Source organism: Coturnix japonica, chromosome 2 (genome assembly GCF_001577835.2).
Source record: "Coturnix japonica isolate 7356 chromosome 2, Coturnix japonica 2.1, whole genome shotgun sequence".
Taxonomy (NCBI): domain Eukaryota; kingdom Metazoa; phylum Chordata; class Aves; order Galliformes; family Phasianidae; genus Coturnix; species Coturnix japonica.
In genome coordinates, this window is record NC_029517.1 from 115,317,341 (window position 1) to 115,344,822 (window position 27,482).

At 41.3% G+C, this 27,482-nt stretch overlaps 1 protein-coding gene across 2 annotated transcripts in view; it reads left to right on the plus strand.

Annotated features, from left to right (window-relative positions):
- The window catches only part of LAPTM4B (lysosomal protein transmembrane 4 beta), a 57,459-nt gene that overhangs the window by 6,046 nt on the left and 23,931 nt on the right, over positions 1 to 27,482 (plus strand). The window contains exons 2-5 of one of the 2 annotated variants that reach the window (XM_032442805.1): positions 8,067 to 8,226; positions 15,536 to 15,609; positions 16,223 to 16,345; positions 25,724 to 25,822. In XM_032442805.1, the coding sequence (XP_032298696.1) occupies positions 8,067 to 8,226; positions 15,536 to 15,609; positions 16,223 to 16,345; positions 25,724 to 25,822 (456 nt within the window). The remainder of the gene's footprint in view (positions 1 to 8,066; positions 8,227 to 15,535; positions 15,610 to 16,222; positions 16,346 to 25,723; positions 25,823 to 27,482) is intronic. The other variant, XM_015856097.2, reaches the window with a different exon arrangement.

The window sequence follows — 27,482 nt, forward strand, 5'->3', positions numbered from 1 at the left end:
GAACTGTTTATTAGCCTGTAACACAATACCAGGATTTCTGAGCACTTCTTTAAGCTCTAGTCACCTTGCATGTGCAGGTTTTCTTATATTATCTCCAAATTCCACAGTAGGATTTTTCCTAGAGGGAATGAATTATGGCAACCGAAGCTGATAATCTGCATCACTTGTCCAGGATAATGACACAGATGTTTGGGGTTTTTTTGTTTTGTTTTTTTTTTTCCCAATTAAAAAATCCAGTAAATAAAAAGTTTTTTGAACAGCTGTCAACCTCCTGTGAGAAAACTGGCAGTTTTAAGAGGAATTAAATTCACACAAATGCTCATTAAAGGAAAGATGTGCTAGGAGTTCAGTACGCTATTTTTGTTTTTTAAACATGTAATACAAAAATCATGAAAGTAGTAACAGAAAGGAGAGGAGGTGTTACATTAATCTAGTAAAATGTGTTTAGAAGTTCTGTAGAAAGTTAGTATTTCCTAGTGAGTACACATTGCACTTTGTAAACTGATTGTTGATTAGGCTGACGTCAGTGAAAATGCAATTAGTCTTGTATATTCCTGGACATATGGAACGGATGTTGCAAAATAGCCAGGAATTAATTTCCTCTATTGCCTTCTTCCTCTCTCATGTTATTGTGATTTGACTGTCATGATTTGACTGCAAAACTATGGAAGATCAAAGTGGCCAGGGTCTGAAAATGCTCATGCAAGTTATTGTGGTGCTCTGCAGCTGAACTTGAGGTTCAAAGCCCCAAATCTCTGAAGAGCAGAATAGGAGCTCCTGGTCCATCTGAGGCATTGAACCTGCCAGCAAGGCATCACCAAGGAAGCAATTTGGACTTGAGCCTAGTGCACTGTTCTGGACCTCCCGTGGTTCTGCTTGCTTTCGTATGTCTACAGTCAGCTCCTGCTCCTGTGATCTTAGTCCCCTGGCTTGGAGAGATTTTTCAGAGTGCTGTGGTTGTTTTTCACTTCACTCCTGACTTGTGCTGAGCAAGGTCTTGTTCCATCAGGAGGTACATTAATCTACTTAATACAGACAGGACGAATGTTTTTGGCAGAAACAATTTTGTGGAAGATTTTCACCTTGTGAAGGAGCATTTTCCAGCCATGGAACTGTTGTGCTCAGGCAGACTGAATAAATGTGATCATGCTGCAGTAATTATCTGTGACACACCGTTCTTTGATGTGTGCCCTCTTTTTCCTTACATACCCAAACTGCTGCCTTAGCAGGTGTACATGCCTTGCTGCCAAAAGCTGGGTAGGGTCCTCTCAGTGGTTCAGCAGTGCATGTTGAGAGGGGGTGGAGGTTGGGCTGGACTCAGGCAGCACTGTGGCTGGCATGGACTCCTGCCAGTTGGAGCCACTTGCCTCTGGCAACTCAGTCTGGGTGTTCTGGGCCATCCTGTGTCACTATTCCAGATCAGCATTCAGGCTCATGAGATATAACCACACTCACATCACTTGAACAGGGCTGTCCTCAGCCTTCTGTGGTTGAGGCTCAAAAATACATTTGTAGAAGTTGAGAACAAAAGCAGAAACCAAACCAACCCCAAATGACTTATTGAACGATGCTTATTCTAAGTGAAGTTTCAATGCATGCCATTTCTTTCCTAGTTCTCCATGGCATCCTGAACCAAGGTGTGCTTCAGTGGAAAACATGAGCTGGTCTGTCCACGCTGTTTTTCAGATGTTTCTGTATGATTGCATTTTGCCAGTTTTAGGTAGAAGGCTTCAGCATTCATTTTCAGAACCTTGAGCAGAGTTTAAACTTTCTTTAAATATAATGTAAAAGTAATAAAGAATCCACCAATTAATTTACATATATGTGCCTTATTTTCTGAAATCACAAAAGGACTAAGATTAAGTATATAACAAATTAAACTCTATCTGTAGGGAGACAGAAATCTCTAGTGTGCATCGTGTACTGTCTATCCATCTATTTTTTCTTTTGTAAATTTAGTCATTACCATATTTCATTAGTGACAGGCCTCTTGTGGTTTGGGTTTTAGGGCTGGCAGGCAGCAGTAGTTGAGTCATTTTTATAGAAGAGTGCTGATAAATTATGCTGGACTTCCTATATCAATTTAATCAGCGCAGCATTTGAAGCTCAATGCTTATTGTCATTATAATAATAGGAGTTGAGGTTGTATATAAAGCCTGATTAAAATACTTCTATGCAGATTTCTATTGTACAATGGCTTTAATATGCACTCTGTACTAGACTAGTTTGAGCTTGCCTGGATCGTTCTTTGATTTTTATGAATAATATGCAAAACTAGGAAACTAAGCAACAGGAATTGCAGAATCTACCCTAACTTCTCCCGATCAAAGGGTGACTTAATTGCTATTTCTGGTCTGACTAACGTTCTCCCAGTGTCAGTGAAGCATTTCAGGTAGCAGTCAGAAATGAACTTTAAGAAACTACATAGGGAAGTAAGAATGACTTGTACAAGAAAGACTTTTGTTTGTTTCTCCTACTATTTTAAGTTCAGACAATAATCTGAAGTTAATATTTTGTTTTTAAGATGCCTTGAAATATGTCCAAGCACATGCATTTCCTGAAAAGAAGCCTCTCAGTTTCTCTGTATTCCTCCTTATATCATCAGTGATGATGTGTGTTAACAAATTTCACTGGTGAAATGGGGGAAGGATTTCCCTTTAACCCAACTTGGCCATGTTTCTATTTCCCTTCAGGCTGTTACACGTGGTGAAAAGCCAGACAAGTGTGACTGAGTTTCCTTCCTCAAACCATTAATTACTTTGTGCATCACTAATATAACTGCAGCTTTTCCCTGCCCCTTGAACTGGAGAGTTGATATACTTCAATTAACATGAGACAGAAAGCTTACATAGCGGAAAGAAGGTGGAGAAGTATCTGCTCTGCTAGTCAGAACTGTTCTGCTCTGCCATTTCCCAGGAGTTCAGGCCACAGTATGGCAAATGCTCAGATGTAGCTTCTGGCTCCTCGGTGCCCTGGGAGGGAAGATGATTGATTGAACCATTTCCATGAGATCTATAATGAAGCTGTTCACATAACAACCCTCTTTTCTTCTCACATCCTTTGACTGCTCCCTACAGAAGTCAGACCTCCACAAAAACTTAATCTGTGGGAAGGCAAAGGCAGATGGAGAAAATCAGAAATTGTCAAAGTAGCCTACCTGGACATATATATATACATATATATGTATATACATATATACATTCTTTCTCTAATGGTAAAACTGACTTCAGGTATCCAAGTATTATAAAATATTTACAGATCTGTTTTTGGTTTAGATTCAAGGTGTGAGAAAGATGTGGTTTTTTTGTTTTCTTTTTGATATTTTTTTTTCCTAGTGTCCTATTTTATTTTTCTTTTTCACTCTAGACAAAGAGCACTATCATGTTTTGCTTTCTAATTGCTTTATATACTTCTTATACTGTGGTGCCCAGATGCAGTGCTCAAGATGAGGAGGCGCCAGTTGCAGATTGGAAGCACAGAGAAGAGGGGGAAAGAGACTCAGAGTTAAAAGCACATCTTTCACCACATGGACTGTGTGCAGATATGCGCATGTGTGGTTTCAGCTATAAATTGAATTCTCAGAATAAATAGAGCTACTTTTCTTCTTACTTTTTCCTATAAATATGAGGAATTCTCTTCACTGCACTGGGAAGTCTTTGGAGAAGTCTAGTGGAATGTTTGTAGAGCTGACCCTGTGGGGTTCAATAAAAAACATCAGTGTATTTTTAATGCAGTGTATCAAAATAAGCCTAATATTTTCTCTTCTACATTCCTTTATCAAAGCAACCGTAAGCTTAATGAACTCTACTGTTACTCCTGACAACTCTTCTAGTACTTACAGTCATCTGTGTCATTCACTGGCTTGAACATTTCTCCGTTTGCCTGGGTTAGGTATTGATAAAAGATCTGTATGGACAGTGTGCTTTTAGGAGTTACTGTTTTGATTTTAGATAAGCAGAGATAAATACCATGCAACCCACAGCTCTGTGTGGGGTCTGAAATTATAGCAGCAATCATTTCTTCATCACCTGCTGATACAGAGTTGATACACAGTAATACTCCTCTCTCTTCTCTGCATTTTATCTCTTTGGGTCGTTTCTCATCTTGGGAACAAACTATGTGGAAGATAAGACAACTAACTCATTGGTGGCAGAGGTCTCTAAGTTTAGCATGTTATGTCATTTCCATACTCTGGATGCTGGCAGTGGCAAACACGAGTTTGCTTCCTTGCATTCTAAGACACTGCATGTTCCCTCTAGCAGACTTGCTTAATGTCATACAGAAGCTGTTGTTTCTTTATTGCTATACAGATGGGAGCAGTAACAGTGGCTGGAGGTGTGATCCTGCTCTCAGCGTTCGTTGCCCCACTCCCTCTCACCTGCATGCAGTCTCTCACACAGTTGTTAATATTTAATTTTGTCTTCCACTCAGATCTGAAATCATTTTGTAAGACCAGAAGGAATGATCCACGTCTCCTCCAGAATAACCCCCATTTTCCTTCTTTCACTACATATACTGGAATTTCTACAAAACAGAGGGTTTATCTTCCTTCCCATTGAGATCACAGCAGGGCTGGCAGGGTCAGCAAGGCCTCTTAGTGCCCCTGGGGTTCCTCTCTCATCACTCTGGGTAGAGCTATGGCTATAACCTATTGGTCAGAGTTCTGACCTGACAGTGGAAAATCTTGCACCTGATGCTTACCAACAAACACCACTTTGCTGCATGTTCATGAATGTGTTTCTGTTTCTTAGTCCATAAAAGGAGAACAACATGTCCCATCAAAGAATTATAGGGTTTAGTTGCTTGTTGAAACATGGAATAATTAAAATACTTTCTAAGTACTGTTCATTAATTGTTACTTTATTTGCTGCCAAAGGAGTGTAAAGCCTTTCAAAGGAAATCTTGGCCTTATTGAGAGAGCAGCAAAACCTCCTTTGCTTTCCTAGATCAGATTTCAGCTTTCATACCAGCCACATATGTCAACAGGGATTCACTTTATGCTCTTTTCTTTGATAATGTGTCCCTGGAAGATACTACATCAGTAAAGCTTTAGGCATATTAAACATATGCATTAAAGCATTGTTCAAAATTCAATGGTTGGTTCACATTCTAAACAAAAGAAAATCCCCAACAAATGCAACACACCCAGCTGTGCACATCTTTCTTTTCTTAAGAAAGAGGTTGAGCAAATAAATATTTGGTGTATTTCACTTCCATTGCTGACAGCACACTTGGGAGGTGCTCAAGGATCATTATGAGGATCAGAATATTAAAACACGACAGATGAGAAAAGTGATGCATTGGAATGATTCCACTGACTGCACTAGGCTTTAGTTCAGAAAAATACATCCTGCGTCTCTGTACACAGACTTAAAGACTATGCTGACCAACACGTAATCTGAATCTGGGCAAATCCACATGGAGAAAGCAGAATGCCTAGGTCAGTATTTCACAAATCTTCCTGTCTGCGTCTGCACAAAAGATTAAACTGGCATGCCTTTAAAATAGCAACATGATATACATTTATAGTTTCTGTTCACTTGCTTATTTTGAGTACTCTCCTTAAGTAACGTTTATATATTACTGTTATCTGTCCTCTGGTTTTCCACAAAAGAGTATAAAGCAATAACTGGATTGCTATATAAAGTTATATATAATACTAAAAATTGAGAAGGTCTGTAGATGAATATGAATCTTAATGGTCATCTGACCCGCCTTGGAAGCCAACCAAGAATAGAAAGACATGACAAGACCATGGCAACAGCATTCCTAACACAAAACTGCCTAACTGTTCTGTGACAAGATGCAGCAATGAGGATTCCTAAACCCCTCCAGATGATCTCTTCTACCATCTGATTGTTCTGATTGTTCAGCAAGTTGCATAACCTACATTCCCTCTTGCTGTAATTTAAATCTATTACTTTACCCACCTCCCAGTAGGTGTGGAGAAGTTTATTGCCTCCTTTCCTGTGTCTTTCTCTCTTCACTAGACTAAGCACTCTCAGCTTTTCCTTGCCAGTCACACCTTTTAGATATCTAATCGTCCTCTGTTCTCCTGCAGGACCCTTCTCAAGGTTTGTATTGGTATGTTTCTGAAGGAATTTAAACTAGGCCTATTCTGCAGAGTCCCATTTGAGGACAAGTAGGAGGATAACTTGCTCATGGGATGGTGCTGAGTCACGTTCAGTTTTTTCATTGTTGTACTTAGCACTTTGTTCCAAGGAACTGATACCTACTCTGTTATCTCACCTCTTATTCTTCTGCAGTTGTTTGCCATCAATGTGATGCTCTATCCTTGTTGCAAATGAACTGTGCTCTCTGTTTGTCTGACTTCTGCTATAGTTGGCCAAAGTCCTTACAGCCTGGCACTAACTGCAAACTAAAGAAAGATAAAATGCACAAGTTACTTGAAATAACAAGTATTTCAACAGTACTGGAGAACCCTATTCAGTAGATCTTTTGTGAATCTTTGAGAGCTATGCTTCTATTAGTCATCCTGCTGGCTACGTGCTCACCTTCCTGCATTTTCAACTAGACCAGGTTTTCCCAGCTCACTAATGAGGATCTCATCATGTCACAAGGACTGCTAAGATGCTAAGAGATTATATCTACTGCTTTTCTCCTGTTCACAAAGCCCACTTGCCTGTAAAGAAGGTAGATAGGATGATTTAATACAGCTTATAATTGACAAACCCATGGAGAATACTGTTTATGGCCATACAAATGTTAGGTAACATCAAGAAAACCACTTTCTTGTCTGTTTTGGGGTTGATTTAATTCTTGAATCACACATTCTAGGCAGATTTTTTCTTTATGGCCTCTTTGCTTCATGAAAGTATAAACCGTGCTTGCTTTTTCAAATCTTGTGAGCCTAACCTATTAATAATTTTTCAAAGAGCATCGCTAACAATTCTGATATCAGCTAAACTCAACAGAACTTTGCCATCAAAAAGCATTTATCTTTACCAAGAAATTCTCTAGCTTGGTCATGTCTTCGTATTATAGCCTGTGTTCTTACACCTTTTTGTTGATGTTAGGAACCTGTGATCAGATTGGGATGACTTCAAAGTGATAACCAATGCAATAAAAATCCATCTTTTCCAGCATACTCCATTATCACCTTTCTTTTCTTTACTTTCCTGTTGATCGGTTATCTTTTTTACTTCTGTAGAATAATTTTTTAGACAGGTTGTGTTATTTCATACTGAGTAATCTTCTTTTCAATTGGTCCTCATCATTTCAAAGTGATGTAAACATTTTCTTCAAATTAGCTTTAAAATAGAGCTCTTTCCTCCCTTTACATTCCTCTCATTCCTCGTCACTGACTGTTTCTACTAAGTCTTGCATTTAACTCACTTAATACATTTCATAGACAAAGCCTTCCTAGGTGTGAATTTTCTCTGGGCAGCCTGGTCTGGTGGTTGGCGACACTGCACATAGCGGGGGGTTGAAACTACATGATCATTGTGGTTCTTTTCAACCCAGGTCATTCTATGATTCTATGAATTTCCCACTATACCTTGTGCATCAAGATGTTCATCAGGCATTGGGTTCATGCTGCCACCTACTCCCATCCTGCTGAAGCTTTCTGATCTAACAGCTCATGTGAACCAGCTCGTCATTCACATCCCCTTCTAAAATCAAGTCTCTTCCAGCAAATGATCCACTCCTTGATCATCAAGCACTTTAAAAGGGCATGTCACCAATTCCAGCTCCGTCCTGCTAATAATCCCTCACTGCAACAGTCATTTGTAGTAATCTCAAAGCTATTGTTTTTAACTGATATTCGTTTTTCTGACAGAACAAACTGGAATGGTCATGTTAACATGCTTTGTAATGAAAGAGCAGAGGTAACTTTTCTGATGTTGTAGGAGAGAGTCTGAAGGAGAAGGAGTAACTCACACAAAACCAGAGAAAACAACAGTGATGTTAGTGAAAGATTACAGTTCTGTGTCTGGAAAGCAGCCCATGCCTCAGCCAGCAGAGCCAGTGGGAGACATTCTGTCCAGAGTTGTTTCATGGAATATTTTCACAGCCTGAACCTTTTCCTGTCTTCCTCTCCACAGATCATCAACTCGGTGGTACTGCTGATTCTGCTGAGTGCCCTGACCGACCCTGACCAATACCACCTTACCAGCGCCGAATTAGGGGGTGAATTTGAATTTATGGATGATGCCAGTAAGTACGGACTGTCAGAACACGAACACTCATTGCTCCAGGATTTAGGTAGCTGTCACTTCAGTAATTGTTGTCATTTAGTTGTTTTAGCCCCTCGGTAGCCTTGGTATCTTACAGATGCATTTTTATTGTGAATGGTGCATTTGTGGCACTGTTCAATCTGGTTGCACACTAGTAGCCTTACAGCAACCTGTGCTGTATCCTGACTGGGCAGGGCAAAGACAGCACTGGACATGTAGATCCCTTGGTGCAGTACTGAGAGCTCTGGGGGAATTTTGCAAGATGCAGAAAATTCAGACCTTTGAGTCCCATGCCCTGTAAAGCCTACCAATGCATAAGAACATGTGCTGCTATTTCTGTAACCATATGGATGTGTTGTCCAGATGTGCCATCTGGATTCCTGTTCATCTTTGAACACCCAGCACGTGCACATGGCATGACTCGCACCAACCAATCAAGACAGATGCAGGTGATAGATATTAACTGCACAGCCACAGAAATATGGCGATAACACTGGGCTGCTCCTTCTCACACCAAAGGCCAAGGCAAATCTTCAACACAGTCTCAGGGCAGTGTGAGACAGGACATCTATTTCTGCTGAAAAAAACTGTCTTTGTAAATAGTTATTTCCTCCTGGACAGTATCATTTCCAGGCCAAATATTTGATGATATTTGGTCTCTTGGCTTAACTGTTTAAGTAATATTCGGAATTTTTTCCCCTGTATGCTATTTTGATAAAAATATCTGTTTATTTGCATTTCTGCTTAGAAGACAGCTACATTCAATACTTCCCACTGCAATCTAAAATAAGGGCTCCCACGACTTCCACTGGAGCCTTGCTGCTCACAACCTACAATCTACAGCAAAAGGCACCAACTCCATTTCTCATTCCTGCTGCAGTCAATAAAAATATCAGCAGGAATAGCTTCCACACATGAGGAAACTAATTATAACCACTGTGTTAGAGCTGTTAGGTTATTTGTTAAGGGATACTTATTTCCACAAGTTCTTTAGTGCAGATCAAAACCTTGAAGGCTTACATTTAATATTAGGGGGCAATTGCTACTTTACCGTGTCTTCACTGACAAAGCGCCTACTACTTCACACTAAAAATCTTTTTATATAACTGGATTTAAGAAAATAGGGACTGTCGTAGATACAGATGGGCTCCTAGCTGATTCTGACATATTAAAACTGACTGCCTTGTCCTAATTCTCAGAGATTAACCTTGGTAATGACTGTCTGTCAGCGCGGTTTTATATAGCCGACATCTGAGGCCTGCCAGTGCCCAAGGCTTTAAAATAGTAATTCTCTTTTGTAATGCAATAGCTGTCAGATCAAGTACATCGGGGATTTCCATCTACACTTGAAAATTGTATTTTTTGTATTTCTTATTGAGGCTTCTGAAGTGAACTCTGAAAGACTGTAAAAGGATGGCTCATGGGCCAGGTGACCTCATTTCCATTCATTAAAGAGAACATTTCCCAGGCAGTTTAATTACAAACAAACATTTGAATTAAGGTCTCCTTTTCTTCTTTGACTCCCTCTGGTTTAATGCCACTGGCAGTCACTGGCAGGAAAGAATTTGTTTTAATATTATTATTTTTTAATATGACTATATCTGTTCGAATTTGAGGAAACCTTTTCTTCTGAGAGAAAACATCAGATAAATTTCCTCTTGCCCTACTTTTAATTGCCTATTTTTGAGTAAATAGTTAGGTTAGCTGCATGTGCAGTAATCGTTTGATGTGAAATCATGTGTGCAAAATATAGTAAGATACATCATTTTTTAATGCTAATGAAGGTGCCGAAGTTATTATCTATATGCACTTGTGCTGACAGATATAACGATGGAAATATTAGCAGCTTTTATTCTCACTGCTCGTTTTGTTGCCCCTATCAATAGCAAACAAACCAAAAAACATGTAAAATTTGCCTGCAGAGTTATCACTCCCCTATCGCCTCTCCTCAAATAGGCCCAACATCAGCTGGAAGTAGAATTAACAGCTGAATCATAATAGTGGAGGTAGGTAAACCTGCCACTGATGACAGATTTGCCCTTGACTTCCAAGAAACCAGGTTCCACCCAATATTTGCATTTCTTTTAGACTGCATTCAGGCTTTGTTTATGGACAAACTTCAGTTTTTTGTTCCGTAAGTATCGTAGTTGTCTGTCACACACAGAGGCAGAGCCAGTCAAGTGTGAAACATTTGAAAGTGCCAATGCAGCACCAGTTTTTATGTGAATGGCTGCTTATCCTTACTTTCAGGTTTTCAGCTTGTGCAAGATTCCCAGGGCATTGCCAGGGCTTCTGAACAAACTGGCTGGTTAAGCAGAAGTACTTACCTGAACACTTGGAAAAAATGCTGTAGGGCAGAGCTTTATCCTTTTATTCTGGAAAAGAAAGCAATGGGAAAAAACACACCTGCCAGGCCTTACCATGCAGCAGATGTGCTGGATGATATGTTTGGCTGCCTCCCCTCAGCATGTATATGAGGGAGCTGGAGGAAGTGATTGCCAAGCCATTTTCCATCATTTATCAGCAGTCCTGGTCAACCAGGGAGGTCCCAGATGACTGGAGACTTGCCAGTGTGACACCCATCTACAAGAAGGGTTGGAAGAAGGATCCAGGGAACTACAGGACTGTCAGTCTTACCTGACTATTAGGGAAGGTTACAGAGCAGATTATCTTGAATGCAAGCATGCAGCATATGCAGGACAACAAAGGAATGAGGTCCAGCCAGCATGGGTTCATGAAAGGCAGGTCCTGCTTGACCAGCCTCATCTCCTTCTATGACCAGGTGACCTGCCTAGTGGATGAGGGAAAGGCTGTGGATGTAGTCTACCTAGACTTTAGCACAGAGGCTCTGTTTTCTACAGCATTCTCCTGGAGAAGCTGGTAGGTCATGGTGGCTCCGACAAGTGTATTCTTCACTGGGTGAAAAACTGTCTGGGTATCTGGGTTCAGAGAGGTGGTGAATGGAGTTCATCCAACTCATGACTGGTCACTAGTGGTGTTCCCCAGGGGTCAATAACAGGGTTTGCCATGTTTTAATATCTATATTGATTATCTGGATTAGGGAACTGAGTGCACTCCCAGTAAATATGCAGATGACAGCAAGTTGTAAGGAAGTGTTGATCTGCCTGAGGGTGGGAAAGCGCTACAGAAGGATCTGGACAGGCTGGATTGCTAGGCGTAGGCCAATTGTATAAGGTTCCCAAGACCAAGAGCCTGGTCCTGCACTTGGGCTTGGGGCAGAATAGCTGGAAAGCTGCACAGTGAAAAAGGACCTGGGGGTATTTAGTAAACAGGCATCTGAACATGAGCCAGCAGCATGCCTAGGTGGCCAAGAAGGCCAACAGCATTCTGACTTGTATCAGAAACAGCACAGCCAGCAGGACCAGGGAAGTGCTGATGTATTCAGTATCTGTGAGGCCTTACCTGTGCACGTTGTTGGGTCCCTCCCTACACTGAGGCCCTGGAGAGCATTCAGAGAAGGGGTACAAATCTGGTGAAGGGTCTGGAGCACAAGTCTTATGGAAAGCAGCTGAAGGAACTGGGATTGCTTTGTCTGGAGAAGTCTTAGAAGAGACCTTATCACTAGCTGAGAGGTGGTGGTTGACCTCTTCTCCCAGGTAACAGCGATAAGACAAGAGGGAATGGCCTTAAGTTGTGCTGGGGAGGTTCAGGTTGGATGTTAGGAAAAATTTTCTATCAGAAAGAGTGTTAATGCATTGCAACAGGCTGCCCAGGGAGGTGATAGACTCACTGCTGCTGGAGGTGTTCAGTAGAAGAATAGATATGTTACTGGTTTAGTGGGCACAGTGGGAATGGGTCAGCAACTGGACTAGATTAGTATTAGAGGTCTTTTCCAACCTTAATGATCCTATGATTATATGAATGAGGGAATGATTTGGGCTTCCTCCCCTAGCATCTGTTTAACTGAGTCTATTTAGTCTCAACTTTTTTCTTCTTATTTCTTTAGGGTCTGAGGGAGTTGTTGTGCTTGAAGATGGACTAGAAAAAATGTGAAATGTGTGAGCTTCTAAGTGCAGTGTTTTTGCTAGTAAAAGCCTAATAATCCCTGTGTGGGAGATGAAAAAGCCTTGTAAATCAGTCTGGCTTCTGAGAAGGTTTTACCTAAGACTCCTACTCAGCTTCTTCTTCATGCAGGCTATGATCCTGGTATGTTAGCAGCTCAAACAAGTAAGGAGCATTGCTAGTTTTTATTTACTCTCTTCATGCTATCAGTTGTGTGCGGTCCTTCATAAGCCATATGAAACCAAGGACTGAAATCCTGCCTATGCCCTGTAGAAACCCATGGTAACTGTCAAAATCAGCCAGTATCTCTGCCTGAGGATGTGCAGCTAAGGCAAGCAGTGTTCTCTATAAAGAGCTGAGGGGAACAGTAGGGTGAGTGTTGGGTTCCTCCCCTGCAGAACATGATATGCAACCCAAAGCACAAATAGATTTGGTTCAAATGGAAATAGTTTTATAAGGAAACCCATAGATAGCAGGCTTGAAGTTTGGCTAGGCAGATTACGGGGAACATGTGCCTTTCCTGCCCCTTACCATCAACACCACTGACATAGCATGAGCCCATGTCAAAAGGAAGGGAAAAAGCTACAGCAAGTAAATTCTTCTAATGATTAATGCCAAAGGGCTACAGGATGCTCCTTGTCGTGTGCTGGAATTAGGTTTATTGACAGCATTATGGTCAAAGGGAGGCACTGTCACACTTCAGATACCTTCTAAGTCAGGCAGTGATGGGTAATGAACAGCCTAAGCACAGTATTTATGAGTCTCAAGTCCATCAAACACCTCCTTAAGGCAGGCAGTCCAAACACACCTGGTTATGACACTGTGGACTGCAGGTACAGAATTATAGAATTGCTCAGATTGGAAAAGACCTTAAGGATCATCAAGGATGATGACCTAACCATACTACCCTAACTCTAACAATCCTCTGCTAAATCATGTCCCTGAGCACTCCATCCAAATGCTTTTTAAACACATCCAGGGATGGTGACTCAACCACCTCCCTGGGGAGCCTATTCCAGTGCTTAACAACCCTTTCTGTAAAGAAGTTTTTCCAGATATCCAACCTAAACTTACCCTGGCACACTTGAGGTCATTTCCCCTCATCCTGTCACCTGTCACCAGTGAGAAGAGACCAACCCCCTCTCACTACAATCTCCTTTTGGGTATTTGAAGAAAGTAATAAGGTCTCCCCTCAGCCTCCTTTTCCCCAGACTAAACAGCTCCAGTTCCCCCAGCCCCTCCTCATAGGGCATATTCTCCAAGCCCTTCACAAGCCTTGTTGCCCTTCTTTGGACCTGTTCCAGCACTTCAAATGTCTTTTTTGTACTGAGGTGCCCAAAACTGAACACAGTACTCAAGGTGAGGTCCCTCCAGTGCCAAGTACAGGGGCAGGATTTCTTCCCTAGTCTGCTCACCACACTATTCCTGATACAAGCCAGGATGCCATTTGCATTCTTAGCACACTGCTGGCTCATATTCAGCTGACTGTCCATCAGTACACCAAGGTCCCTTTCCATCAGGCAGCTTTCCAGCCACTCCTCCCCAAGCCTGTGGGGTTGCCTGGGGTTGTTATGACCAAAATGCAGAACTCAACACTTGGCCCATCAATCCAGTCTATGCAGGTCCCTCTGTAGTGCCGTCCTAACCTCTGGTAGATCAACACTCACTCCCAGCTTGTATGTCACAGATACTCTCAATGCTAGGACCTCAAGAAAACTGTGTCCTAAATGCATGACTTCCTCTCTCCTCTTTGGTCATAACCTCTGAAGTGTAGTTGCAAAATGCAGTTGCACACTCACAGTTAGTGTAAGGGCAGGTGCAGAAATAGTCTCTCATTTCTGGCATTCTGACGAAGGCTGATGATGATGTATGGGAGGTATATAGGAAAAAATCAAACGTTTTTTTCCGCACAGGATTTCCTTCCAGCACTTCACAGCTTAGAAATTTCTTAAATCTAATGAAATGTTAATTGAAAGCTGAGCAGCAATAGAGGAAAAATATAGTATTCCTGTAATTACTCCAGTCAAAACCTTAAAGAATATTTTGCTTCCTACTTACTTCCTACCACTTCAACTTTCCTGATAGTTATACATCTTCATTAATATACTGTGCATCTCTGTAATATTCCTGGTTGAAATGAAAGCTTCAAATACCTTGTGCCTCTTGTAAGATGCCTCTAACTGCCTTATCTAGTCTTTATTTTAAAAACGTGATTCTGCTTTGCTGAAGCATTTAGAGAGATGTGATGTATTGTATGTGGTAGCTATTACTGCAAAACCAAGCTGTGGTGTGCATTCTCTCTTTGGTGTTTGTTGTAGTTTTTGGTTTTGTCTGTTTGTGTGTTTGTTTTTCCATATCCGTGGCAGCTTGGTCATGCTTTAGGTTAGTTGCAGTGTGGAACTGGCAATAACTAATAATGAATAATTTGAGACTAAAAGAGGGGAGATTTAGGTTAGATGTTAGATGAGGTGCTGGCACAGGCTGCCCAGAAAAGCTTTGGATGTCCCATCCCTGGAGGCATTCAAGGCCAGGTCAGGTGGGGCCCTGGGCTGCTGGTGGCCATGGCAGGGGATTGGAACTGAGGAGACGTTGGGGCCCCTTCCAACCCAAGCCATTGTATGATTCTATGATAATGAGAACATCCTGCTGTCTCCAAGATTAATCTGAACTGAGCTTTTTAGCTCAGTGCAGACCTCCTCTCTCAGACCGTGATCTTCTCTAGTCTGAGAGGCATTTCTGCAACCACCGCAAAAATGTGACAGTAGTTCCTGCTGATCCACATGGAACAGACAACCGTCAGCTGCATATACATCAGCCAAGAGCTGTCTCACAGCAGGCAGAGTTGGGTACAGAGTATAAAAGTAGGCAAAGTCCTGGTAACTATCAGGCAGATGGCTCCTGCTGTGCTCCAGTGTCTGGCAAGTTCTCATTTATCCACAGTGGTCACATTTTAAGTTCTGCACAGACACTTTTTGATGACTGATGTAATAATCACAGGCAAAATAGTCTTCTTGACAATTATTTCCCAGATATTTGAAAATTCTTAGGAAAAAAAGAGAAATTAACTATTCACAGCCTTATCGGAGCTATGGAGGCTTGTGCAGAGTAATCACTGCTTTTGTTTCTTGTATTTCAGAGGTTTCTCATAGGATCTAGAGGCTCCCTTCAGCAGTAGCTGGGCAATGTATCTGGCTCATCACCACCCACACATACTCCCCCTCCTGCCCTTTGGGATGCTCATCACCAAGCAAGTGGCAAAATAACTGAATCAAGCTCTGATTTGTTCTGCAATCACTCGTATGTTTCTCTTTCAGATATGTGCATTGCCACAGCGATTTCTCTACTTATGATTCTGATTTGTGCAATGGCTACGTATGGCGCGTATAAGGTAACTCATTATACTCCATAAAGATGCGAATTAAGTATACAAGCCTATAGAAAGCAAATTAAAAATGCTTCTTCCTAACAATTTCTTATTTAGCTGAAAACTAAGAGAAAAAACAAGGAGGTGGCAGAGATCAGTGGTATCACACAGCCCCGTGCTGAAGGCAGGACAGCTGCCCACTTGTGTTTACTGTCTGCACTTTCAAATATGAGTAAGCTCTGGGAAAGCTGCGCATTCAGAGAACTGAATCTTGTTCCTACCAAAATTAATGGAATTTTTTCCCATTCACCTCCCATGCCTGTGGTTAGTTGGCCCAGTACTAATCCCATTTATTAAGGGGAAAAAAAACATTCTCCTGTGGTTTTTAAATGTCCCAGTACCACAAGCTGTGGGACTTGCACCACACGTACTGCAGCAGTTCAGCAGCCAAGCTGGCCTGGCCAACTCTTTTGGCCAAATGTTGTATTTCCTTTAGCTGATTTTACAGCTTCTTTTACAGCTTCATGACATGTAACACTGCATTCTGTCAAATATTCCTTAGATTTTAGTACAGAAATATATGTATCTCTCCATTTTAGCTTGTAGTTGATGACTGTTTATTTTATTTCCACTCCAGCAACATGCGGCTTGGATCATCCCTTTCTTCTGTTACCAGATCTTTGACTTTGCTCTCAACACATTGGTTGCCATCAGTGTACTTGTCTACCCCAGCACAATTCAGGACTACCTTCACCAGCTGGTAAGGCACCTGATCTTCACAAGTCTTAGGAGAAAACTGTGGACAGTTTGTCGTGTATTTCTGGCCAGTATTTCACTGCTGACTTTCTAGGCAGTCCTTCAATGGTCCTCTCAGTCTGAGCTTTCTCGTCAATATTCAGTATCCATGCAAGTTACATTACTAGCTTAGTACAGTATCTGTGCAGAGTTCTGGAGTCTTGAGGTTCTGTGGAAGTTCTCAGCACTATTTCATTTAGAATGAGAATCATTGGAAAAGACAGACAGTAAGTGATTGCTTCTGAATTTGAAGTTACTGTGTTCATATCCAGTGACTTATTTTGGTGCTATATCAGGAATGATTTTTGCTCCTTTGAATGTACTTAGTGGCTTTAACATATATTTCATTAAGTAGGAGTTTGATACAAGGCAGGTTTGTTTTTGCTAGAATATATTGTCAGAGTCTGTTTTAGGGACAATTAGAGGTATCCTTCTTGCCATGTTCTACTTTGGCCAGTCATCCATAGTCAGCACTGAATGAGCCTATGATTAAAATCCCCTATAGTGAGGATGAGAGCATCTTCAGCTTCAGGGCCATGCCCAGATGGGTTCAGATGGGGTTGCAGAGTCGTAGAACCTAATCCTGCAGCCATTTCTGAAAATCTGCCTTGAGAACTTGAATGCAGATTAGCTCAATTGTGAACTTTGTTACATGGATGGAAAAAAACAGCTAGAGCAGTATAAATAACAGATAATGAGCAGCAGCTGGCAGATAAATGGCCACACAAATCTGTGGGAAGAGGCAGTGTGACAAGCCAGCAGGAGCTGGGATACATCAGGAGTCTGTTATGATTCACCTTACTTAACACCCACCTGCATTCACAGCCAGTGCTGCACTGGAATAGAAGGAAAGGAACAATTCAAAGGATTCTTAGACATAAGAGTGGAAAAGAGCAAACTAAAGCAGGAGCCCTCCTGTTCACCCTTTGCCTGCAGCCCTTCACTTGGGTCAGTGCCAGCCCCACTCCTGTAGCAGTTGAGGGGCCATGTGGCTGCATGACCAGATGCAGCTCTGCAGCTCACAGTCCCCATTCCAGGAGGCTCGTTGTAACCAGGTTTTGCTTAATGTTGGCCCCTGTGGGAGAATGAAAGGGGGAAAGCAGCAGCCTTGGGAGCAGGCAAGGAGCTTTGCACTGAAGAGATCCTGCTCTTCTTGTTGGGTACCACATCTGGAGCTGGCTCACCAACAAGGCAAAGGACAGCCAATTCCCTCAAAATCAGTAGGTCATCACTGTCATCCCTGCTGCAAAGCCCTTCCATAGCCAAAACAAGTGGGCCCTGGAGGATACTGGAAACTGTGCAGCAAATCGCTTTGTGATCCACCTTGCTGTTTCAGCCTACATTCCTAAAAGCATTACTAATTACACCAGGAAATACATGTTTTTCCCTTCTATTCAGTGCAGCCACCATCTGCTGTGCAAATATACTTCTGTTTTCTTGCATGACGTTTTTCCTGAGATACATTGGGGCATGAAGCTGAGTCCTGCCACGTGGCTGCAAGAAAGCTGGAGATTTAATCTCCTTTTGAGAGTCCTTCATATTGTTGAGATGTTTTATTTCTGGAGAATTCAAATTAATGAAACCTTCATTAAAAGTGACCTGAAGTTAGAAAATAACTAATAACCTCAGAATCTGTAACTGGAAAGGGCAAGGGACTATTTATAAGTATATTTGAAATGAAAAACTTATAATGAAGGAGAGGCTATTTGCTGGGAAGAGGTGATAAAAGTACTGATGTTAAAAAGGAAGAAGTATTCACTAGTTATTTCTGCTCTGCATATGAAAACAGGCAATATAACATGTTTACATGGCCAGGGTTTTTGAAGTACTTTTATTTGCTGACAGTCAAGAGTTTTCAGTCTGAACACACAGTTTTTGAATGAATAAACCCAGCTAATTTGTACTCCAATGTGTTAAACTATCTGGTTGCATGGATCTTTGTCTTGTGGTTGTGAGTCATTTTCTGGATGGGTAATGAGATTGTGCTTCATGAGCGCTAAACTGTCTGTGCTCAGAAGGGCAAGGGGGATATCCAGGATAATTACAGGCTGATTATCCTGGCATTGCTACCAGAGTACAGAGTAACAGCAATGCTGAGATGAGAGTCAGTTGATAAAGGATTAAAACAGAGCAATATGATTAATGTCTGCCAGCACAGTTTCGTGGTATATTGATCCTACAGGGAAACTCATTTTCTTTCCCTGACTAGATTGCATGTTTTGTAAATAAAGGTGAGCAGGAACATAGTAGACCTTCGTGAGACATTTGACTTCATGGCATGATAGAACATCAGTGAAACCCTAGACTAATAAAGGATGTATCAAATGGATTAGAACAGGTTAGCTGGCAGATCAGGAAGGGCTGTAGTCAACCCAAATACCTTCCAATTGGTTTTTGTTTTGGGTTAAGCAAGGTCTCCAGGAATCAGCACTAGGTTTTGTGCTCTTGCTGACTTCTTCTGACAACCTTGGTGCCCAAGGGACCATCCACCAGGTCACTGGAGAGAGCTTCTCTAAGTCACTGTCTGGAGGGATCAAGTTCTTTATGGAAGGTTGAGAGTAGGAGCCCAATCTAACTCTTGTTTGTCATGCCATGAAAGACTGTAAACTGCATTGCCTAAGGTGAATACATCTGCATTTCCCAGAGCCAGTACTTGTGACTTTTCCCAGAAAAATTAATAAAACTTTTGGCTGACACAGAGACTAATTGAGATGTAAATAACCCCATGGACAGAGGTATTACCCAGTGATCCACACTGACTGGAGCCTGAGTTCATTCAGCAATTCGTGCTACATTTCTAAGTGTAAATACATATATATATTTTTAAAGGAATAGAAGGAATACAGATGAGCTTATATTATAGCAACTTCACCTGGCATTCTGTAAATAGACTGGGGAACTAAATGACAAGAGTCTCCTTTTTTAGGGTTTTGTTTTCCTTTTAACTTCTCTGCTATTGTAATAGGATGTACCTAAATATTTCCAGTGCCTGTGATTTTAAGATACTGAAAGGTTCCTCTGTAAGCCATTGAAAAGCTGGATAAACTGCAGTATGATGACAAATAACCAGCTTTTCCTGCTTAATTTGTCAAGAAAGGAAATCAAAAGGTGATGTCATTATAGCTTTCATATGCAGAACAAGTAGGTATTTTAAGGCTGTTGAAATAATGATAATGATAATTATCAATAGCTAAAAGCTGATCTGGTTAAGTTCAATTAGAAACAAGGAGTCATTTCTATTTCATCATTCACAGCAGAGATTAGTGATCTTCAAAGGCTATGTAGGGACATGGTGAATTTTGTACATTGATGCCAACTGTTGAACTTTTTTGAAGCTGTCAGACCCTCTTGTTTCTGAGCCATGGTCCTTAACATCACTATCTTAGCAGAGATCTCTGGGACCCTTGCATGGAAACCCATATATGTTGGCAAAAGTTTGTCACATTTGGTTCAGAACAAGTACACTCCTGAGTAGGAAAAAGCAAACATGTTCATTGAAGCTGTGTTACCCAATGATATCAGAGTTACTTTTGCAATGTGTGGGATTTTAGTGGCAGAATAAGATGAAAGTAAACTCAAACTTTTCCAGTTTCTAGCAATAATGCTATCAGCACAGTGCCAAATCCTGTTACACAGGCTTGCACCCATGGACATGTTCCCTTACCTTTTAATACTCCTGATAGAGAAGTCTGTAGTATGTGCCATGTTCAGGTTAAGATTGCAGTTAACACCTATTTCTCCATAGGTGAAATCTGAGTCATGCCAATTGTGTGCGGTCACTCCTGATGATTTATAAATAATTCTAGGGACATCTTGCCCTCTTTCTCTTTTCAGAGCCCTGCCAAGCAAGGCAAAAAGCAAGGGAGTGGATTGTGTTTCTTCCTGGCAGCCTTACACTTCTTTTTTCCTCTAAAACTACTTTGAATATGGATTGATGTTGTAGTGAGGCGAGTTTCGTAAGGGAAATGAGAAATCCCAATCATTCTTCAAATCCGTGATTGAATATCTGGAAGAGCGTATTACTTAAGTAATAGAATACACTTGGCAGCCACAGAAGAACATTACTTTCTTACCCTAAGGTCAAACTCCCATATTTTTAATCACTTCTGCTTCTCTATGTTATTATCTGTAATTATTCTATTAATTCATTATGGTGCACATGTGTCAGATTTAAGTCTAGCAGTGGAGGGTTACAAGCCATTCTAAAACCCTCTATGCACTTTTACAAAGATGGTAAATAAATACTTATCACTAGGGTAGGCAGAGCCCTCGCTGAAAGTGTTGCAATTGCAAAACAGAAGAGCATAGGCTGTTTTGTAACATCAACCTGCAAGGGTTGCAAGCGTCTTTGGAAACTTTATGTTGGCTTTTAGTACGCAGCTTCACACAGGTGTGCAACTCAAATCCTGTACATTGAAAGAGCATCTTAGTGTGAAGGGTCATGTGAAAAAAGTAGATGTTACAGCTATCATTTCAAATGGGCTATGGAGATGACATGTACTGAAACTTTCTGAAGTTGTCTTGTTCGTTATCGGTGCTACAAGAGAAACAAACAAAAAATCTTTGAATATCATAAATATTTCATATATGAAATGAAAATCTTTTCAATTCTTGGAGCAGTAGAGGTCTAAAGCAGTTTGACCTAAAGCACATTTTATTTCTTCACCTCAAATAACACTTTGATATATGTGCTTTCTAAACCCTTAAAATTAAACACTTCATCTCCTGTCATCTGATATCAGTATACATAATGTCTTGAACCAGAGGTACAGAACAGGCTAGTCTGCAACTGAGTTACACAACATTGTTTTTTTATTAAAGTATAGGTCTTTTTCAGGTCATCTAAAGAAAATTTTGAGGCATACTAAATAGCTGCAATGCTGATGTCTAACAGTTATGGTTGTATGTCGCACTTTTATATCCTACAGGAATGGTCTAGAGAATATAAAAGATTAAACATAGAGAAATGATTCCCATAACTAAAGCTTAATAAAAGAAGATTCTTTGTGACACTTTCTGACATTTTTAATACCATTTTGTAATTCCAAAGAGGTACAATTATCTTCATAGCAGGGTTTCAAGACTCTACAGACACACTGCTGGTTTCTTTCAGTTCTGTAAGATCTAATTATCTGAGGACTGTATCTGTTGGCTGAGAATCCACAATGGATTTTTTGTGATCCAAAAAGGAAGGAAAGCATAGGAGATTGTACAAGAGGGAATTAGAAAGAACTTGGGCTTTCTGTTGTGCATTTGTCCAATACTGATGCCAAATACTTGCTACACAAATTTTGAAGAATCTAATAGAGTTTTGCTATGTATAAGCAGTAATTATTTTTAATTGAAAGTTTACACATATATTATTATGCATGCAATGTGTTTGGTATTTTCGACAAGGTTAGGAATGACACATTAATTAAGACCTCTCATGCCAGTGCCACACCACTACAAGTACTTCTTGTTTGCATAGGAAATTTCACAACACCTTGCTGCAGAATCCCTCCTGCATTTCCAGTGATGGACTGGATATTTTCCCATCAAGCCATAAGTCTCTCCTAGCTTCATCAGACCATTCACAGTTATTTGACAATATTTGAGTTGTTCCCTGAAGTTAAGGTACCCATGCATTTCCCAAGCTTTTGGTCTGAACTTGGCACACAAGTCCATCCCTGCAGCAGGATTTCAGCCCCTGGTTTCTCCATAGCTGAGCAGACCTCTTATAAAGGAAAAGAATTTGTCTCTTTCCACTTCATATACCCATAGTAGTGTTTGAGCTCATCACTGCAGCATCAGCAGAGGACAATGGGTGCTTAATTCATCTGAACTGCTTTTGGTACTGGAACCAGCTGAGACATTTCCAGTAATCTTTCTTGATTCTGCTAAATTCTTCAGCTTTCATAAATCATTCTTCCCACAACACTGAAGGGGTTTGTGGTTGTGAGTCAAGACCTAGTAGTTCCGCAGCCTGTCTGGGCAAGCAAGTATTACGTATCTTCTTGTTGGTAGGTGTAGCCAGCCTCAGTAACAAACAAAGGGAACTTCCATGTTCTCCCATGGCCCTGGGCCATTCATCGCAGCCCTGAAAGCTTTTTTTTCACATACAGAAAGCAGGGAAGTCCTGGGAGGAATCAAAAAACCATGGAATATTCCAGGTTGGCAGGGACCCACAAGGATCACCAAGTCCAACTTCCAGCTCCATGCAGGACCACCCAAATTCAAACCTTGTGTCTGAAAGCATTGTCCAAATCTGGCTTCATTTTTCCACACTCCACACCAAGACCTTACAGGTATCTATTGATGGGGATAGCCACCATGAGGGATTTGCTGTCATCTCATGTCAGGAAAGAAACCCAGATTGCTGAGTGTGGATGAACAAACTGCAGATTTTGTTCCTCATATGCTCTCCCAGCTTGTTGCTTTCTGTGTTTATTTACTGTCTTTTCACTTGCAGCACTGCAGATGTAAGGGATGTGTTCCTCCCAGGCTTGGCCAGGTTTCATGGCTCTGGCAGATGTTCTTGCTCTTTAAGGTTTCAGGAACTTCTGTGGTCATTTCCCACCCTCCTCTTTCCCTCATGCAAATCTCAATTGCACTGATGTCTGGAAAGAGCCTATTATGTTGTGAATGAAGTCCCAGCATGTAGTTGTCCAGTCTTGGACTGGAGTCTGATTCCCAAAGCCAGAGCATCTGAGGAGGAAAGCATCACTAGGAGGTTTCTGTTACACTCAGAAACTTTTCTAACTGGTTTTTAATGGTAGGTCAGTACTAAAATTAGCCTTTTTTAGGCAGTTTTACTGGGACTGCCTCTGATTGACTGGGCTTTCTAACCTAGTGTATGTCCTCACTCCTGCAGACTACAGTAGAGTCTTCTGTGTCTACAATACTTAAATTTTCTGCATATAAGGTTTGGTTTTGCATCATCTTGACATATGTTCTTGCTTTCTTGGTCTCTGGGTGTTGCAGTTTCAAGTGCAACAGGAAAAGGGGAGGGGAAACCCTTTTTACCCTCGTCCCCCTCTCATAAAGAAGGGGAAAAAAAAGAAGAAACCAACCCAATTAAGATAAAGATAGAGAAAAATTTACTACAAAGAGTAAAATAATGTAAGATAAAAAGAAGAAAAAGCGATGCAATTAATAAAACAAGTAAAATGGCAGAAAGGGAAGTTTTGACCATTCTGCTCACTGTGCTACCAGAAACTGGAAGGGCCATTCACCCCTGCCATTCAGCATGAAGTTACTCTGAGATGTACATTGAATATTCCCATTTTCTTGCATTATCGTAGAATCATAGAATCATAGAACAGCCTAGGTTGAAAAGAACCTCAAAGATCATCTAGTTTCAGCACCCTTGCTGTGGGCAAGGTAACTAGTCACTAGACCAGGCTGCCCAGAGCAAGATCCAGTTTTGATGGATGGATGAGCCTTGATCCACTAAGTAAATACAGTCTCCTGAGCAAAAGCAACCCCGGCAATCGGCTTGCCCTTGCTCAAGGCCAGGATGACCCACAGTTTTCCCTGGTATGTTCCTTACATGTACTACAGCGACCTTTTCCCCTTCTACAGTAATTACAAGGCTGGATTGGGCAGGGCTATCTTGGCTAGCAGACCCTTGAGTACTGACAAACAAAGTAGCTGCTGCTAGATGCTTATCGCAGTGCTTGAACATTCTGCCACTCACTGCTTTCAGCATGGTTTTTTACTGTCCATTGTATCATTTGATTTTCCCAGAAGCTGGTGCACAGCAGGCAATACGAGATATCCATTCAATGCCATGATTTTTGGACCATGTGTTCATGAGAATGATATTAAAATGAGTTCCCTTATCTGAGTTAATTCTGTTTGGGGCACCATGTTGCCATAAGACCTGTTTTATGAGGCCTAATATAGTGTTTTGGGCAGTGGCATGTGGCACAGGATATGTTTCCAGCCACCCAGTGGTTGCTTCCACCATACTCTCTTGCTTTCTTGGTTTGTGGGTAACCATATCCACTATATATAGCAACAACCAAAAAAGTAACTCATTGAATTTAATTGTCCAGTTTCCTACAAAAGCTGGACTTTAAAACAAAGAAGATAATGTGATAAAAACTCCAGCCGTGGAATTCAGTACATTAACAGAAACACTGCTGTCAAGAGCAGAAAATGTGCTTATGTAACGGTTATCTGCAAATGGTTACAGCTGCTGTTGATGTTAATCACTCCGAACAGTTCATGGAAGTGCTAAATAAAGAGCTATTCTTACTAACAGCTGTCCAAAAAAAAAAAAAAAAAAAAAAGAATTTCCTGAAGCACTGGGCTGAGTTCTGGTACAAGGGGCATTAAGGGGTTACGTTGGATTTTCACTGTCATTGCCAAGAGTACAGTTGTAACTCGATGTCTGGTTAATTGTCTTGACAAGGATGCAGAGCTGGCCTGCTTAAGTAATTTGGTTTGAGAGGAAGAAGGGGGTTGCGTGAGGAAGGAGCTAATGCATGATGTTATGTACACTACTGCCGCAGAGCTGTCTTGTGGAGAACGGCTCTATCTGTGAACAAGAGTTTATTCCATCTGGAACAGGAACTCATGCATGGCCATATTTCAAAGCAATCTGGAATGTTCAAGTTAATGAATGTTCTCTCTAAGCAATAGCAAATACAGCAAAACATTTTTTAGAGGTGGTTTTGCAGCCAGTGGTCCTGAAGTGTTACACAATTGTAAATCATCTAAAAAGATGGATGTTGTTGCTTCCATTTCATATACAAGGTAACAGAAGGCTCTGGAGCACATTCAGATCTAAAATCATGAGTTTGCTCTCAAGCAGCAGCACTCCTGGGGGAATTAGTCCAAATTCAGCTAGAAGAAGATGGAGTTGAATACAGACAGTGTCGTTTGATCAAATATTTAACTGGTAGGATTGTGCTGTCTAGTCTTTTCCTCTGATTTTTCTGAAAAGCTGCAACTGGTCTTTGGCAACAACAGCCAGGACAAGATAACCTGCTCTTTGTAAGAGCAGGACTTGCCCACCATTGCTCAAGAGAAGAGACTTCCTGTTACAAATCCCCCAGAGGGCTGACCCTCATTAATCTGTGTTTGTTACCAAACCATTGTGGGAAAGAATACCCAAAACATGAATAAAGCAAAAAAGCAAATCCCACAGCACTCTATGGAACATTTGGCAAGGCAAGCATTTGCAGCACCTGCCCCAACCAGACTTACTGAAATGGTTTATTGGCACAGAGAGGCCCTAATTTAGTAGATCACAGCAAGTTTTGTAAGCTATTAATTATAGACTGCAGTAATTGGATGTTTTTTAAGTGATTCATAAGATTAACTTACAGTGTTTTGCTTACTTTTGCTTCTGCAGCCCAGCAACTTTCCTTACAAGGAAGAGATCATGTCTGTGAACCCTACATGTCTGGTTGTGATTATACTCCTTTTCATAAGCATCATTTTAGCTTTTAAGGTAAGTCCACTTGTATACATTCTACTTCTGGTCATGGGTGACTTGTCCCCTTTGAGTGTCCTGGCTCAGAAGGCACATGAGGAACTACAGGCCAGACAGTATGACAGCTACTCAAAGCAAAGTAATAGATACTACAGGGGAAAAAAAGAATGCAAAAAAGGCCACAGACAAACAGATGAACATATAAGCCACAATGGGGAAGCATGAGAGAGAGCTCGTGACGCATGAATCCTTTGAAGAAGTGGACAACAGAGAGACTGTTAAAACAGACTTGGTTTTTCAAAAGGTGTTTGGCAGAGCTTCTCACTAAAGGCTTTAAAAAACAAAATATATATATAAAAAAATCAACGCCCTCAGAGATGTAGGGAAAGATCCTCTTTTATTGTGTAGCTAGGAAATAAAGGGTATATCGTCAGTTTTTACAACAGCAGATACATACTTCAATACAATCGTAAAATATTTGGGAAGGGAATGAAGATCTGGTGAAAACTATTTTTTCAGTGTCATTCAAAATAAGGAAAAAATCAGCTGAGAAAGGTAGAATTAAATAGATCCAAGCAGTCCCTCTGGGAGTGACAGCATAGCAGACTGGTGGATGAAGTTGCCAAGCTACTATCCATCATATTTTAAAGGTCACAGCAGTCTGGTGAAGTTCTCACTGATTGGAAAAAAGGAAACATAACCCCTGTTTTCAAGAAGGGAAAAAAAAGATTCAGGTAACTACAGGTCAGTCAGTCTCACCTCTACTGGGCAAGATCATGGAGCAAATGCTCCTGAAGGCCCTACTAAGGCACATGGAAAATGAAGATTAGGTGATTGGTGATAACTAACACGACTTCACCAAGGTCAAGTCTTGCCTGACAAACTCAGTGGCCTTTTATGATGGAGTTACAGCCTCAGTGGATAAAGGAAAAGCAACTGACATCATCTATTTGGACCTATGCAAAGCATCTGACACTGTCCTGCATGACATCCTGGTTGTACAACTGAAGAAAAATGGATCTGATGGATGGGCCACTTGCTGGATGAGGAACTGGCTGGATGGTAGCACTCAGAGAGTTGCAGTCAACAGCTCAATGTCTAAGTGGAGACTGGTGACAAGTGATGTTCCTCAGGGATTGTTACTGGGACCAATGGTATTTAACATCTTTGTAGGCAACACAGTCAGTGGGATTGAGAAGGTCAACCATATCCTGGGTTTCATCAAGAGAAACATCACCAGCAGGTCAAGAGAGGTGATTCTGTCCCTCTGCTCTTGTGAGACCCCACCTGGAGTACTGCATCCAGTTCTGGGGCCCCCAACACAAGAAGGACATGGAGCTGTTCAAATAGGTCCAGAGAAGGGTTACAAAGCTCTGATGGAGTAATGGAATCTGTGGACCAAGGAAGAGCAACTGATGTCAACTACCTGGACTTGTGCAAGGCCTTTGACATGGTCCTGCACCATATCCTTATCTCTAAATTGGAGAGATATGGATTTGAAGGCTGGACTGTTCAGTGGATAAAGTATTGGCTGGATGGTTACAGCCAGAAGGCTGTCAATGGCTCTACATCCAGGTGGAGGCCAGTCATGAGTGCCCCCCCTTAGGGGGAGACCGAGAGAAGAACTCATGGAGAGCAGTCCTGAAGAGACTTGATGGTCTTGGTGCGTGGAAAGCTG